The sequence below is a fragment of the Lampetra planeri genome, chromosome 6, assembly GCF_965212315.1.
Source record: "Lampetra planeri chromosome 6, kcLamPlan1.2.h2, whole genome shotgun sequence".
In the NCBI taxonomy this organism is placed as follows: Eukaryota; Metazoa; Chordata; class Hyperoartia; order Petromyzontiformes; family Petromyzontidae; genus Lampetra; species Lampetra planeri.
This window is the reverse complement of record NC_136112.1, coordinates 2,109,947-2,126,783: the sequence shown is the minus strand read 5'-3', so window position 1 is coordinate 2,126,783 and position 16,837 is coordinate 2,109,947. Positions and strand designations below refer to the sequence as shown.

The following is a 16,837-nucleotide window of genomic DNA, read 5'->3' as shown; positions in this document are numbered from 1 at the left end:
TACAATCCGAATATCTCCGCTTCGAGTTGCTCTCACGGTGGTGAATTTGAATCGCCACGGTGCAAGTTTCTCAGCCAATCAGTTTGGTCGCGTGTGTTGGGAGATAAAGCGTCGGGCACTGCCAACTCCCCCTTTACACTCAAGACGCACATCGCCAGCGTGCAAGGAGTATCCAAAACACCCTCAATAATCGACACAACATTGTATATGGTCTCTCTATCTATCCTCCCTCTTAGTGTAAGCCCAGCTGCTGCGAGCAAGTGATGTGAGCAAAGCACTTGCACTCTTAGGTTTTTTCGGTAAAGTCACGCAGGAAAAAATAAAAATAAATAATAATAAAATAGAAGTAATAATAGAAATAAAATAATAAATCATTATTTTATTTATATTATTACTTCTAAATAATAAATAATTATTTTATTTCTAGAATTACTTCTATTATTTTATTATTTATTTTTACCTACGTGACTTTACCAAAAAAACCTTAGAGTATGAATCCTTGCAGCCACGAAAGCTTCAAATCTAGAAGCAAAGCACTTGCAGGGTCTGCGCCTTCATCTCACCCCCCCCCCCCGTTATAGGAGCACAATGGTTTCGCCCTGCGGACCCGGTCGCCATGGTGACCGCGGGGGGTCGCCGTGGTAACCAAGGGGGGTCCCCGCACAGACGCAGCGCGGGCGGCGCTGCCCCCGAGCGCTGCTGGGTCCGGCCGCTCGCCCTCGTCGCTCCCTCCTCGTCCTCGTTCTCCTCGTCCTTCGTCTTGTTCTTGTCGCTGCCGGCAACAGCCGCACGCTCACGCTCGAGCTGGGCGACCGGCAAGAGACGGTGGAGACGGTGGTGGTGGTGGAGAGAGCGGCCCTGGTGTAGCAGCAGCAGCGGCGACGACTACGACGACTACGGTGAGCGGACGTACCCGGGTCGGCCGGTCTCAATAATCATCATCATTCATCACCGATCCATAGATCCATCGATCTATCGCACTCCTGCGCCTCAGCTGACTTGCTCGCTCCGTCTCCTGCGGGGTCGGTGCGTTGCGTTCTCGCTCGCACGCGTCGATTCTGCGTCCTTTGCCGGTGTCAACGAAGCACGCTCCTACATTGAGGAATTCGATTAAAAATGAGACGATGACCCCCCCCCACACACACAAACAAACGCCGCGCCCCCCAATCAAGGAGGGTGCTGGATAAAGGTTGCAATGTACTCGAGGCGATGTTGTGTGTGGTATTGAATGCGACTGGTCACGGGTTTTTTGCCCCGTTGTCCGAGTTTCAGGCGTTGTTGTTAGTGGCGTTGTTGTCGGTGTTGTTGTTGGGTGGTGGTGGTGTTGATGTTGTTGGGTGGTGTTTTTGTTGGTGGCGTTGTTGGTGGCGTTGTTGTTGTTGGTCGTGTTGGGTGGTGGTGGTGGTGTTGTTGTGTGGTGGTGGTGTTGTTGGGTGGCGTTGTTGTTGTTGTTGGTGGTGTTGGGTGATGGTGGTGATGTTTTTGTTGATGGTGTTGTTGGGTGGTGGTGATGTTGGATGGTGGTGGTGTTGTTGTGTGGTGGTGGTGGTGTTGTTGTGTGGTGGTGGTGGTGTTGTTGGGTGGCGTTGTTGTTGTTGTTGGTGGTGTTGGGTGGTGGTGGTGGTGGTGTTGTTGGGTGGTGGTGGTGTTGTTGTTGATGGTGTTGTTGGGTGGTGGTGATGTTGGGTGGTGGTGGTGTTGTTGTGTGGTGGTGGTGGTGTTGTTGGGTGGCGTTGTTGTTGTTGTTGGTGGTGTTGTTGTTGGGTGGTGGTGGTGATGTTGTTGGGTGGTGGTGGTGTTATCGGTGATGTTGTTGTCAGCGCGCTGCGTTACGAACCCGGCGACCCGAGTTAAATACCCGCTCATGGGAAACAACACCCAGTGACGATTATCTGAACCGGTCCTGGGCCTCCCCATATATCGACTCAGCCTCAAATGAGTACCCGGTGCGATGTGCAAAACATCGCCACTGGGGAGACAAAGGCGGTCGGGCGTGGTGCTGGCCACCCACCCCCTCGTGTTGCGTGCCAGCCATCATAGGTGCTCGCTAACAGCACTTGCCCCTACAGCCTGTTAAGGCTACACGGGGGATATTAGTCTTTGTTGTTTTGATGGTGGTGTTGTCCACAGCCATACGATCATCGTTTCTTTTGTCTTAAATATCGTGGCTGTCATCTTCACTCATCATCACTGCCATCTTCAACATCATCACTGCCATCTTAAACATCATCACTGCCACCACCCACAATCATCGGTGTAGCAATCATCGCTGTTATCGTCATCATCACCGTAACCATCACTGTCGTTATTAAATACAACTTGTAATTTTAACATCACAGCTGTAGCCTTCAACATCATTTATCTCGTCGTCATAATTGCTGTCATCATCATCATATTCTCAACATTGCTCTCATAAAGTGAATGGTTATTAATTGCAATGTAGAGATATCTTATTGATGTTCCTCCTGCCTTGGCGCAATCGTTTCACCTGAGCAAGACGATGTATTTGTCTCGATGGTAACAGTAGAATAAAAGTACCGTACGATATCGTACTGTCCATAATGTACGGTGTATTAATTTCTGTGACCGTATTGTAACAATAATCTATTTCGAATGAACATCAGCTGTTATTGGTTTCAAATCAGCATTAATCATCAATCATTGCATTAGCGGAGTAGCAACGATGCCAATTATGCCATTGTAAAAATTATATCCATTATCAATCTTGATCTCCTTTTCGGTCAGCATCAAAACATGATCGCTGTAATTTTTACTCAATAACATCACTACCATCATCACTTCTGCCATTGTTATTCCTGTTGTAACCATTGCTGTAATCAACATCATCTCTGTCATCAACATTGTTTGTTATAATCACTTGCATCATCATCACTCACGTACTCATTATTACTGCAGAGTGAGTTGAAGATGTGATGTAATGAAGGTTACGATGTCTGGCCTATATGTCTCTTGCACTGTAACACATTGTAAACATAACGTGTGTCTAAATGTGAGCGTAACTGCGCCACCACCACTAACCACCGCTCCACCCCAGGTGATGCAGTGGCAAGCACATTGCACTGTAAACCTAGTGACCTGTGTTTAATTAACGGCCACAGCTAACATCGGTTCCAAATCATCTCGGAACTGTTTCTGGGCCTGTCCCTGCAACGACCCACACACACACACCAGTATCGTGAAGTAAGGTCAAATAACCCCCGTGACTGACATGGCAGTGGCGTGGGCTGTAAATTATTTAATCGTCTGCTCAATGTAAATGCCCAGATATAACCATCTGCGAGCAGTATTGAAATACTGCATCTGTGATCTCTTTCGGCAATGGAGACTTGGTGTGTTTATTTTCAATTCTACGATTGTGGCACAAGTTTTGCAATGGATTTAATATTTTGCAGATGATGATGTCACTGGGTCGCAGTGCCGGTAGTGATGGGGGTGGTGCTGGGGTGGGTAGCGGAGTGGTCCCTGCACCACCAAATGTCCCTTTGGCACCACCCAAGTTCACTCTCCCTCGCGGTATTTCACCGTTATGGTGACCTCTCACCCCACCACTGGCCCCCTATCCCCGATGAGCTGGAGCCGGGGGCTGCTTCGTCTTTAAACTTTCGGGCATATAAAGCAGCCAACAACACTCCGATTAATTTCCCTGAAGAAATACGGTGCAGTGCAGTAATTGGATGGCTTTACCGTAGTGGCACAATCAACACAGCACAGGGTCCTGCCAGCATCACCATAAACCATTTTTTGTATCCACTGCTAGATAATAGGGAATATCCATGCCATCGCTATCGCTCCTGCACCACGGCGGTCCTGTCCATCTCACTCTTGTGCACGTGTCCTGATCTCATCGCTCTATCTCTGTGGTAGCTGCCCTCCCGGGCGTGCTATCCGTTGGCCACCAATTCCACCACTCGACTTGTCCACAACAACCGCTATTCGCCACTAGGTTGCGGTGACGTCACCACGGCGCTTGTGCCAGTCTAGGTGCACTTTAAGGCCGCGTAAAGTGTCGAACGCCCGCTAGCAGGTCACGGGACAGACCCAGGTGCCATGGGTCGACGGACTGAGATGATTCGGTCAGTCAACTTATTCACACCCACACTTGACACACACATTCTCGTATACTGCTATAGACGTAACAATTGGTAATGGTTGGACGCAAGGTATACAACATTCCACCGCCTCAGTCGTCCTGCGTTTTCGTGGAAGTTGCTTTAGGTGGGTGGTGGCGCAATGGTTAGAGCACTGCACTATGAACCCACCATCATCCAAAGTTCGATTCCTGACCACGGCTAACTTCTGAGCCCCTCCCTACGCAAACCCTCACTGACCAATATGGTCAAGTATGATCAAACCCCCCACTACATGAGGAAGTCTTCACCCTCATCCACTGGAGGATTGACAAAATGCTGCTAATTATTGTTGACATTGTCATGAGATCTCTTCCCCTAAAGAACGCGACAGCAACTAATTCTGTACTGCACGCGGCACAGACGTGTGGCACAGGCGTGTGTCGTGCGGCGTGTAACACCACACGCGGGTGCTGACAGATGACACCGACAGAAACTCGCTTTGTAAAGCACCTCGGCCGCTAATTGTGGCGAGAGACCGCTGCAAACAAAACGGGCGGTTTCCCTGGAATCTGCCGGCAGCTCAAGCTCACGATGGTTTGCACGAAGCTCGTGGCGGAGTCACTCAGATCTCTTATTGATAGCTGTGAAGTTTTATTAGCAATAATAATAATCATAGACTGCATGCAAGCATTAACAACAGCTGTGCCATACAGCTAGGCTCAACTGCATCGCACTCCAGTATACCGACGATGCTCACAAGGAGTCTTCTTTAGATTGATTAGAAGATGGTTATAAGTACACCCCTTGGGAGCAAGGCCAGCTGTGCTTATATGAAAAGTAGCACACTTGCTTCGGAATTGCCCTTCACCTTACGTCAACGTAATGTAAGCACGTGTGTTGATGTATCATTACTGTGCTGAGCTTCTGGTGTACTTTTGTGAAAATATTTTGCCGAAGGGCTGACGCTTGGAGAACACGTGAGCGTTGTGAGCTTTCGCACACCCGTGCAGAAGGTGACGCGACGGTTCGATACCATCTTCGGCACAAGCCCACGAATGGGCGTGCAGGGAAACCCATGGCCTGGTGCCTTGAGCCAGGACTGGCAGCGGCTCACGTTTGATCAAGGAATTGCAGCCAAGAGAGATCCGGAGCCCCTCGGGAGCACTTTTAATTATTTTCGGTGCCACCAGTGGGGAGCGCCACTGACCCCTGTCCCCACCTCCCTTTCGCGTAAATGTTTGGAACACAGTAATAGATTTCACATGTCAAGGTCCACGCAGCTTGAAAACCCCACAGACCTGGCAGCCTGCGTGTTGCCTCAACTGGATCAGACAATGGCAGTTACGGGTTTTAGAACTAGACCTCTGGCTGTTGCCACCCGCACTGCCTCGTCTGCTTAGCTGGTTCCCATGGGAAATGAACGCAAACCGTGAAGGCTGAGGTTTTTTTTTCTCCTCCGATCTAATGGAGATGCCAATTCCTCGGAGGAAAGAGGGCGGCCGTGGCTTAATGGTGACTGCACTGTTGTTTCCCGTACCCCTACGGCACGCTGCGCAAAGAGAGAGAGAGAAAAAAAGACTGTGCGCACGTCTGCGAGCGCACGGATTTGTCCTTGCCGCACGGCCGATGTCAGACACCCCTTGCAGCGGCGCAACCTAAATATTTCGCTCGTTTTTCACAAACTCAGCGAGCGCGTTCGACGTTACCCCTCCACCCCCCCCCCCCGACAACGAAAAAGAAACCGCCTCGCGCGGAGTTCCAGCGTCCATCACCGGCACGTTAGCGCGCACGTCGTGCGGACACGACGCAGGGCCCGTGTGAAGCATTACACACTTTCTCCCAAACGTAGTGCAGCGTTAATGCGGGCGAGTGCTTTACCATTTGACAGCGCTTTGAGGAGAGTACGCGCTTGCCTCAGGGAAGGTTATACGACTGGTCGCTTGAGTAGCCTTTCTGCACAGCGTGCGCAGGATTAATCATTTGTCAGGCTACGGGCTGAGAGAGCTGGCTGTTTGCGTTATTGGCTGCGCTTTTACCGGCCCAGGACCCTTACAGCAGCTTTATTTGTGCGCTGGCAAAGAAATCCTCTGACTTCAAACCCACCCCCGTAATTTCAATTTAACTCCGCACATCTCACATCACATCAAGAGAGAGTGTATTCTTTTACAGGCTGCTCACTTCCACGTTGGCTAAATTAACTGTCACATCCTGGAATGTCCTAACAGCAGTGGGCACATTATATTAACCAGCATTGGAATTCATTGCACCCGCATCGAAATTGGATGCCCTTCGTTTGAGAAAAAACTGTCTCTGCTAAAAATATATAAACGAATTTGGGGTGGGGGGGGGAAACCTTTCTTGACGTGAATGGGAGTACTGTATTCCGTAATTCCAGCGAAAAATTACCCATGCGTGTAGGTGGCTTCCTTGTTTTTGTCTGTTTTCCTTCGATAAAAACACAGACATGGGCACATCGGCCCGAGAGAGGCAAGATGGGTTGTTCACATCGGTCTATTCCCCTCAGGGCCTCAACAGCTGAAATGTGATTACCGGAACGGCAGCGGGAAACAGTCACGTTGCGGCTGAAATTGTATTTGAGCGCAACGGCCCATTAGCCCATCCCTAACAATGCAGCACAGGGTCTACGTCACAGCAAGAACAGCACCAATGCTGCACAGCGCAAATGTGAGATTACCAAATGTGCACGGAGAGCAGTGGATCGAGCCCACTCCATCACCGCCACCGCAAGACACACCGTGTGACTGCTGATCTTTGAAGCAACTGCTAAGTTTCGATTTAAAGCTTTCGTGACTGCAGGGATTCATCTTCTTGGTTCTTTTGGTAAAGTCACGTAGATGGAAAATAATAAAATAAAACATAATAAAATAATTCTCACGACGTTTCGGCCACAACGCAAGCAGCCGTCTTAAGGTGGAGAACAGGTCTGTCGAGAAGGCAGAGTCTGAATGCAGACTCTCCACCTGAAGACGGCTGCTTGCGTTGTGGCCGAAACGTGAGAATTATTTTATTATGTTTTATTTTATTATTTTCCATCTACGTGACTTTACCGAAAGAACCAAGAAGATGAACTGCTAAGTTGTTTGCTTATAATCATCTGATTTAGTATTTGGCTTTAGCTCGCTGAGCCAATTGCATGCTAAGCTGGATTTGATTAAGAGACACGGAAGGCAGTGGCACGGATTCTTACGTCACAACTTTTTAAAAGGCATTTGCAGATGTTTGACGATCTGCAGATGGATTAACAGATTAATGCCTCATTACGTGGGTTTGAAATGGATTGCGAATGGATGATCTCTTAAGCACAGAACATCTGTTGTTATGCACCATCTCCTTGTAATGTATTAAAGTAAAAATTACTCTGCCGGGTGCATGAACTGTCCTCTGCTCTCAGTGACGCACGTTAGGTTTTCGGCATTTGTTCTGTACAGCTCTTCGGTGTGTTTTTCGAGTCATACCACTCGTTACAGCCATCTCTTAGACACACTTAAGTGGTTGTGCTTTCGCTACGTTGTCCCCACCTGAAGAAGGACGCTTGTGTTGCGCCCGAAACGTCGTGATTTAATTGAGTTGTTTTCATTTATTTAATTTTTTACCTACGTGACTTTACCGAAAAAAACAAAGAGTATGAATCCTTGCAGTCACGAAAGCTTCAAATCTAGAAGAACCACTCGTTGTTCGGCACGATGTCCAACGTTTTGCTCCACATGCCGGGCGCTTGTTTAGCTCCCGCAGGTTTTCACGAACAACGCGCGGTACATCGCGTCAGAGGGCCGAACCCCCTGGTTCACCTCCGGTGCTTTCAATTTTTTTGCTGAAATCTATGGGAAGGCGCCAAGGACCGCGGCGACGCTCCACGTCAGACATGCTGGCGCCAACGTGCGTATCGGCACCACGGCGTGTGCGTGCCAACCGACAAGTGGGTGTCTAATTCTTGCAGGAGGACGGGCGCACGCGCGCACTTTGTGTCCGACAAAGGGGAGGCCACCATGGCGGCGGCGGCGGCGCTGCAGCCCCTCGAGATGCAGGTGCAGAGCGCCCGGCGGAACCTGCTGTTCCTGCAGCAGGAGCACGCCGCCACCCTGCAGGGCCTTCACGTCGAGATCCGCAGCCTGCAGCAGCGTTGCACAGGTCGGTCAGCCGGGTGTAGCAGGGGTGGAGGTGGACTGGGGGCGGGGGGTGGCAGCCGGGGACGAGGGAACAGGTGCTTCATGAAAGGGGCTCTGGTGCACGGTAACATTTTGAGTATAGTCCATGAGCACAGAACAGACATTTCACTGAAAACATATTCGTCAGTAACACTGTGGCCTTGGCTTTACTTCATAGCACGTAAATAGAGAGGCGAGAGCGTTCGAGTGGATTATACGAGTTGGAGACTGCACTTGGCACCACCATAGGGCCTGATGAGATTTACATGTAAAAAAAAAATTCACTTGATGGTGCCACCTGCAATTTATTTTCGTGGCCAACAACAGTGAATTATGAGATAACCATTTGAAATTAGTGACTCATATCATTCACTCTTTATCAGCCTTGTAAATAAATCTGTGATACTGAAGTATGAAGGGACTCGAAAGCATCACCGATTTACTTATTTCCCATGCACAATAGCTTCGTGATTATTTAGCTCATGACCACCTCACCCGGAAGGTGCCTAATCTCGTTCAGTCTCGGAAGCTGAGCAGGGATGGGCGACCACGATAAAACAGTTGTCATCGTCTGCTGCGGGGCTACATCAGGCTGCTGATTTGTAAGCCGTCTTCATCGCACGCCGATTTTTTTGCACGAAAAAATTGCGACAAATATCTTATGGAATTTATAAAGTGGTATGCTCTGATTTTGAAAACCGGTTTGTCGTCGAAGAGAAAATCGGGAGCTTACCGTGTAAAAATCTGGTAGGATCGGCAAGTGTGTATCGGGAGTGTACTTAATGTGAAAACATAACATTCTGGCAGACTTAACATTATGAGACCACGTTAACATTTTTAATGTACATTTTCGCAATAGTTACCACTCTTGAGGTACGATCATGTATTGTCCAACTGGAATTTCACTTTAGGCCTTGAATATATCCAAAAATGTAGACTGGTGTGACATTCTTAAGTATCTCACTTTATCTCATTCTCACATTTTGACTGCCCTTTCTACATTGTCGTTCATTTATGGAGATAGTTATTTGAAGATATAGTTGTAGAGATAGGAATAGCTACTTGTAAGGGTGCACTCAACACTCACAATGGGTGCCATGGTGGCGAGATGTTAATTACCTCGCCCAGTATACAGAAGGTCGTGGGTTCGATCCTGACCCTTACGCCCGCTGTGTATTTGGAGTTTGCGTGTTCTCCCAATGGTCACGTGGATTTTTCTATGTGTCTTCCCTATTTTCCCTCCACATTTAGAAACATGCGTTTGGAGTATTTGGCTGCTATAAATGTCCACATAGTAAGCCACTTCATTGAGCTATCATTTGTGGCCAGACCACTTCTGAAAAAGAGCTATGTAGCTCAGTGGGCCTTACCTGGTAAAATAAAAAATCGTTTAGTTTGTAGTTTTTACAAGAGCCAGCAGGAACTAATGGACAATTGTACCGCTCGGGCAACTTGATGGGCCTTCCTTCACTGAAGCGCATGTCGTGATGTCGTGACTGATGCTTGTCATTCTTTCTGCAGATTTGACCTTTCAGTTGGCAAAAGTCAAGTCTGAAAATGAGCCAGGTGAGATCCATTTCTGCGATGGCCGTCGGTGGTGCCACGTTTTATCCTTCCGAGGTCGCTGGATTGCAAATTGATTTTCCTAATGGTCTGGCGGCGGTATCGTTGCAGCTGCCCCGCCTTACTAGGGAGCCTCTGTTGTCAGATTCGTATCACTTTTAACGTAGATTAGTCACCGTGAAATAAATACTGCACGCTTACAGTGCGCATCGCTTACAAACCGCTGGCCCCGTGCAAGACTTCTACTCTCAAATGCTTGCAGCACAACACAACACCATCAATAAATGAAGCATTAAAATGTCGTAACTTAATAACAAATTAATTATTCTAATAATAATACATCTGGGGCGGGGGGGGAATCGTTTTAAAATGACACGGATCGATTTTACTTTGGATAACCAGCAACGCTAATGCATCGTTATCTACTCTGGTGTGGAACTGCAAGCATTAGGCACGGAGCAGCTACAGCACTGCACAGTGCCTATTATGCCCATTGGATAATACGGTCCCAGCACTGCGCACGGCTAAAACACTGCATGGGCAGGGCTGGACTGCGGCAAGGCACAGGGCAATGTCGACTCGCCCCGTTGATCCATTTTTATTTTTGGAGGAGAATGATGTCAGGATGCGGAAGTAGCCTTTGGCATCAGCAGCCTTCAGTCGCATCAATAATTCACGCCGGGTAATGGGTTGCTGCGCTGTCGCCCGGGAGTCTAAAAACGTAGTCTTGTGACACCTTTACGGATTCTAAATCGCCTTTCACAAAAGACTGCTGGCTACACGGCACGGGAGCCGTGGGTTTTTTCGACTGCTGTATGCAGCATGCTTGGGGTACTTGGGGAGGCGAAGGGGGGGGGTATTTGGCAGTGGGAGTTCACACGACTTGTGCGGATGATTCAAGCTTGCTGCGTGCTGCAGCATGCATTATTCAACGACGCCTGCCCGCTGTTCAGATCATTCCAAAGTAGCTCCCACGGGGTCCCGGGAAAGCTCAATGTGAGCAACTGGCATGAAAACAACACACGCATGCTTTAAAGTAATGGGATATTTTATCACAAAATTCGACCAATGGGCACCACTGAGTGAACACGTTATCTGGAGCTCGGAGACTGACAGTTTTTATGCAATGCGACACCGCACACGGTTTTCGGTGTCGCACACAAACTCATTATAACCACAAATGTTAAAGAAACTCACCACCTTTGTTAACTTTTCCTTGTATAAAATGTAGAAATGTTAGGCTGTTTCGGGAAATAGCCCGTCTTCAAAACAGCGATGCCCAAATTGTTATTTCATTTTAAATGTTTCTGTTTTAAGTGCTATTGATGAATGTGGCGAGTAATTTTTTAATCATGCATCTGCACTGTCGCCAAAAAAAAAATACCCATAATTATTCGAGGTGTATATCTTCAGGCAATTATAAGTAATGCATTTTTTTGCCCGTTGGTAGCCATTTCTTGTTATTTACGTGACATTTTAAGTGAATTAAGTTCTTTGTTTCCTTTGTTACTTTCAAAAGTTGCTTCTCCTCTTGCGCATACTGATGGGTTGTCATCTCAGGCCTTAACATTCGCGGTGGGCAACCCGGGTTGGCCACTGAGGGTGGTGCAAAGCTGCGAGGGATAGAAAAAATGTACTGGGCGTACAAATGGAGGTACGCAGCAACATTGACACAGTGAGAAAATACATCAAATACATAAATATAGACACTGAGAAATATAGAAAGACAAAGAGAGGCCCAGAGAGACACCGAGAAACAGAGACACTGAGAAACATAGAGGGACATAGAGAGATACAGAGAGACAAAGATACATAGAGAGACACTGATAAACAGAGAGACACTGAGAAAACATAGAGAGACCTAGAGAAACCCAGAGAGACACACAGAGACCCAGAGAGACATAGACCACCTGCTCTCCCAGTTAAAAACCTGAGAGGTGTGTTGTTTTTTTCCACCCAGGGCACCGTGTATGTCAAGTAACACGTGATGTTTCACTTCCCCGCAAATTAGATTTTCACGATTCCAGGTAGAAATGAGAATCAAAGAATCAATATTTTGTCTTATTGGTCCCATCTCATTTCTGTTTTCTTTGTATCGCTTCTTTTGGGTTTCTTTTTAGGTTCTCCGGTTTCCTCCAATACATAAAAGCACATGGCAGTTAAATCTTGACTTAAAGCTTGACTGCAGGAATACATATTCTATGGGTCTTTCGGTAAAGCCACGTAGATGGCAACACAAGCAATCGTCTTCAGGTGAGAGAGGGTTGTGTTGGCCCAACATCCCGAGGGAGAGGACCCTCCTGAAATAAAGTGCTCAGACGTTTGGTGTCTTTTTTTCTCTGTAAATAACGAATTATGTTTGTAATTAATTATATTAAACTAAAGAGACATAAGCATAACTGCACATGTAATTTACGAAAATCGAAAAATATGTATTTTTTGACGTGCGCTATGCTGTGCACTTATTGTGGGCGTACGAATCGATTTTAGTTTGTGAATTATTACACGGCTTGCATGCAGGCTGGCCCTATCCAGCAACGCTATGAAATTAAATTGAATGTTCCACCCATTTTGCTGCAGGCGACCTGCAACAGCGCCACCAGGAGCTTGAAGCCAAACTGCGGGCACAGGAGCAGGAGAATCGCTCACTCAGTGACCAGCTTGAGCAGACGACTGCCCACCTGCTGGCGCTGAAGGCGGGCGCCAGCGAGCGCGAACGGCGGTACCTGGAGCAACTCCGCTCCAAGAGCCACAAGCTCAGCACGCTGTCACGGGAGTTGGAGCAGAAGGGCAGCACCATCGCTTACCTTACATCACAGCTGCACGCTGCCAAGCGCCAAATCAGCGTCAACCAACCGTCCGTACAGGCCGCGGAGACGGCGAGAAAGCGCGATAGCCAAGGCCCAGGAGTCCACGCTCGGGAAGTTGCGTTCTCCCAGAGGTACGGCTCTTGACGGTCATTGCGCGGCTTCCGTAAGCAAATGCCCCACAGTCTCGATTTAAAGCTTTCGTGACTGCAGGGATTAATCTTCTCGGTTCTTTCGGTAAAGTCACGTAGAAGGGAAGTAATAAATTAATAAAAATAAACATAATAAAATAATTCTCACGACGTTTCGGCCACAACGCAAGCAGCCGTCCTCAGGTGAAGACCAGGTCTGTGGCTTCAGCGTCTCCCCGACAGACCTGGTCTTCACCTAAGGACGGCTGCTTGTGTTGTGGCCGAAACGTCGTGAGAATTATTTTATTATGTTTTATTTTTATTATTTTATTACTTCCCTTCTATATGACTTTACCGAAAGAACCAAGAAGATGCCCCACAGTCGTTCGTTCGCAGCGCTCGCGGCTGCAAATGAGATTTGGCACAGCGGTGCGGCTGGACAGGGCTTTGGTTTTTACGTCCGCGGGCAGGTTTTCTCCGACGCCGCCACCGTCGTCTGCAAGACAGCGGTCCGCCGAGAGCGTGCGACGGCGATCGGTGCGAATGAGCCCGACGACGGGCGTCCTCGACGAATCCGAGCTGGAGGCGACGCCGGCGACGGCGGGGGCGACGTCGCGGAGGGATGTGGGATTCGTGTCCGTGGCGCGACGTGACGGGGACGGCATGCCGGACCCCGCGCCTTTCCTGTTGCTGCCGCCGCCGCCCCCCAGACGTCCGCCGCCTTGCGCGCCCCTCGAGCTGCGGCCGGCGCTCATCCCGCCCATCTCTCCGGCGCGCACGGGGGCGCGGCCGAGGCACCGCACGGCCCAGGTGGCGCCTCCCGGACCGACGGCGCCGGAGGTTCACACCCTGGCCGTGGAGCCGCTGAACGGCGCGAGCGTGCTCCTCGCGCGCGGAGAGACGGACCGCTCCGTGTGAGCTGCTCCCCACGAGCTCCCTCTGTCATCCCCCCCTGCAGTTCCCATCCCTCATCCCCTCTATCACTCGCCTCGCCGCCGTGTCCCTCATCCCCGTCACCTCAGCCTTCCCAGATCTCCAAGAGCCGCCGTATTTCGTGGTAATACAACCGCATTGCCACGCGATAAAAATGGCCAATGCTATGTGGTGAGGAGATGCTTTTTTTAATTACTGTGGCTTCATTGTAGATAGAAGGACGTTGCCACTTAAGGGGAGAGCAAAACGTGATCTGAGAGGGCTGAGGCTTTGTCATTTAGCATGACCCATGGTTAAATTTATGCCAGCACCTTCTGCATTTACATGTTTTTATACGTTTGACCTGATCTTTGAATCCAACGTTTTGAGTTTTTTTTATTTTTGTCGTGATTTTTTTCTAACATTTTGAAGCCGTTGCACTGATACCTGTTTTCATGTTTTTCGTTATTTTCGATGCAGTTAGATAATCAACTTCTTCTTGCGTTGGCAGATTTGTGGGTGTTGCTAGATGTCTTCTTTTGAGCCGTCATATTTTGCTACATTGCTGTGCCTGGGTATATTAGGTGAGCTAAGATTCTGATAAGTTAACGCTAACATCTATAGGTATATCCCAGTAACCAACATGACGTCACAACTTCTCAAAAAGGTAAATCCTTAATTGTGCTGGAGCTAAGGGGAACCAGGTGGAGTCATATACAAGTTAGAAAATTGATACTCCACCAAAAGACAAATATCTTAAATTGACTGAAAGCTGCAGCTCATGACTAATTATTTTAGCGTTCGTGTTGTTTTTATCTGTTTGTATTTATTTCTGACAATATTAGACTCAAAGCCGTCGCATGCTTTGCAGGTTATAATTGACATTTTGAACGCTCTCAGAACGTTTCATATTTCCGTCCTTTCGACGACGCTCACTGCAATGCAGCACTGATGCCCGATGGCCTTACAAATGCTTCCGTTCACTCCTTGCAAAGTCGGCACGCAGTGAGCTTGTAAATAATGGACTCCCAGGTCCCTTGCACTACCCGGGTATCGCTAGCATAGGCGTGAAGGGCAGTAAGCGCGTGCCACGTAAGCCCTGGCGCAGTATGCAACGTGGCCGTTTCTGACGCCGACTGAGATCTCTACGCCTCCGTTTCAGCGCCCGGTCAATCTAATTCTTTATTTAAGTCGACCTAGACACGGTTTTTTTTTTTACTTACTCATGATTTGCTGTATGCTACGTAGTAAATAATAATTACAAAACATTACGATAATGGTGATGATAATTTAAAAATGATTCAAAATAAAAAGAGCCAACGCCTTACACATTTTGCTTGTGAGAGTTTATGATTTTTTTGCAATGTCTTCTACACAGCACCTTGCGACATGATTTACATTTGTATTAGAAGGCATGATTCACACACGCACGCAGCACTGATGAAGACTGCAGCGGAAGTAATAAAAAATATTGTTACATGAAAGAGGATAAAATTACTACTGCCGTACAAAGCTACAAAAAGAACATACGCAACATATTACTGTTTGTGTACAAGCCAGCCTTACAATATACATTTGCAAAAGTGCGTCATTTGAAAGGGTCATTAGTGGGTAGTTGGGCTTTTGAAAACGCATGCTTTACATTCTGGCTTCAGGAGACTAATACAATGGACTTTGTCGAGTACAGGATTGTTTTTGCGAATTAGGTTCCAATGATGCTATCGGTGTCATGTTACGACACACATTTCCATTCGGAACTCTCAGAAAGCAGTATATCTGCCCATGTTAGAGAAAGACCTTTGGAAGATGATGTGACAGACATACGAATTAAGTCTCTTTGCATATTGGCCTGCGACAGGGGATGCTTTTTGCATGGCAAACAGATGTATTTTAGCCGTTGGAGCTGGAAAATGTACTGAATTAAGTAAAAACCAATTTAACATGATAGGTTTTTTTTTTACTCGTCATTGGTGAATGGGCAGAGACCATTATCTCTGCACTTGAGAACCTGGTTTGATCACAGGAGGCTGAGACCCAGACTCCGAAACCCAGGATCTCAGCAGTACCACCGTCTCATTGTTCTGAACACTGCCTTGGCTCCTCTGCGCCACCCGGCCACCGCACAGCAGCATGTATCACGATGAACAGCGTATCACGATGAACAGCGTATCCCTCTACTACTTCCTGTCCTTTATCATCCCCCCCCCCGTCCCCTTCCTAACCTCGCCCCTCCCTTTCCTATCATCACCCTTCCTTAACATCACCTCCCCTCCCCAACACTCAAATCCCCTCCCTTTTCCGCATCCACCAATACTAATGTATCATTTTTAATCCTTGTAAAGGTCTTTGACAAAAGTGCTCTATAAAATCGTGGATAAGATACGAAGAGCGAGGGGACAAACATCTGCACCGAGGAGGGGGACTGTGCATCGGGGCGGCGTCATGCACAGCTGGGGTCCTAGTCGCAGTTGAGGGTGAGGCAGACGCCCTGCAGCACCCAGTGGGACGGGTGCTTTGTAGTGAAGAGGTCGGCCTCGAACACCAGGCCCACGCCCATCGCGTTGCGGCGCGTGGATGTCGTGTAAACTGGCGTCCGCAGCGTGCTCTGTGAACAAAACAAAAAAAGCGCGTGCCAGTCAGCTGGCAAGAGTGGATTAAACCCCGCACCCCGAGACAATAATTAGGCGAGGAGTCCGTGGATAACCAGCGGACTACAGCTGGCTTAGCAGTGGGGTGGAAGCTATATGTGGATACTATTCAATTGGGCCCGGACTGAAATTAAATTAGCAAGACACGAGCCGTGCACTTAGCGGGCCAGAGCATCAAGCATAATTGAATGTGAGGTAGCACTAAATGTGTAAGCGCTATTGAATTTTAAGAAAAAACTCGGTACAGTGTATCGTTTGCATTAGTATGTGTCTGTACTTATGTGTGTGTGTACATGCAGCGGCACGCAAGCAGATGGCAATGGGGACAGTCAACTCATTTTGCCCGGGGTGTGTGCGGTGGACATGGTGTGATAACACAATACGATGTAAGAGTGCTTGTTTTTTTTTCCCAACCGGAGTTGCACGGCACAGGTCAAGCAGCAGCCAGCGTCGAGCGAGGTCATACAGGAACTTTCCAAAACGAGACGACAGGAGGAAGTTTCCAAAGTTGACCAGTGC

At 48.3% G+C, this 16,837-nt stretch overlaps 2 protein-coding genes across 2 annotated transcripts in view; one reads left to right on the top strand and one right to left on the bottom strand.

The window, feature by feature from the left end:
• Positions 1–655: 655 nt before the first annotated feature.
• Positions 656–14,999, top strand: CCDC92 (coiled-coil domain containing 92). The gene is made up of 5 exons (XM_078595242.1): positions 656–899; positions 8,050–8,240; positions 9,779–9,823; positions 12,401–12,761; positions 13,229–14,999. The coding sequence occupies exons 2-5, from the start codon at positions 8,099–8,101 to the stop codon at positions 13,674–13,676; spliced, it is 996 nt and encodes a 331-aa protein (XP_078451368.1). The 5' UTR covers positions 656–899; positions 8,050–8,098; the 3' UTR covers positions 13,677–14,999.
• The window catches only part of DNAH10 (dynein axonemal heavy chain 10), a 67,109-nt gene continuing 65,271 nt past the window's right edge, over positions 15,000–16,837 (bottom strand). Inside the window, exon 82 of the mRNA XM_078595244.1 lies at positions 15,000–16,275. Within this exon, the coding sequence (XP_078451370.1) occupies positions 16,129–16,275 (147 nt within the window). The 3' untranslated portion in view covers positions 15,000–16,128. The remainder of the gene's footprint in view (positions 16,276–16,837) is intronic.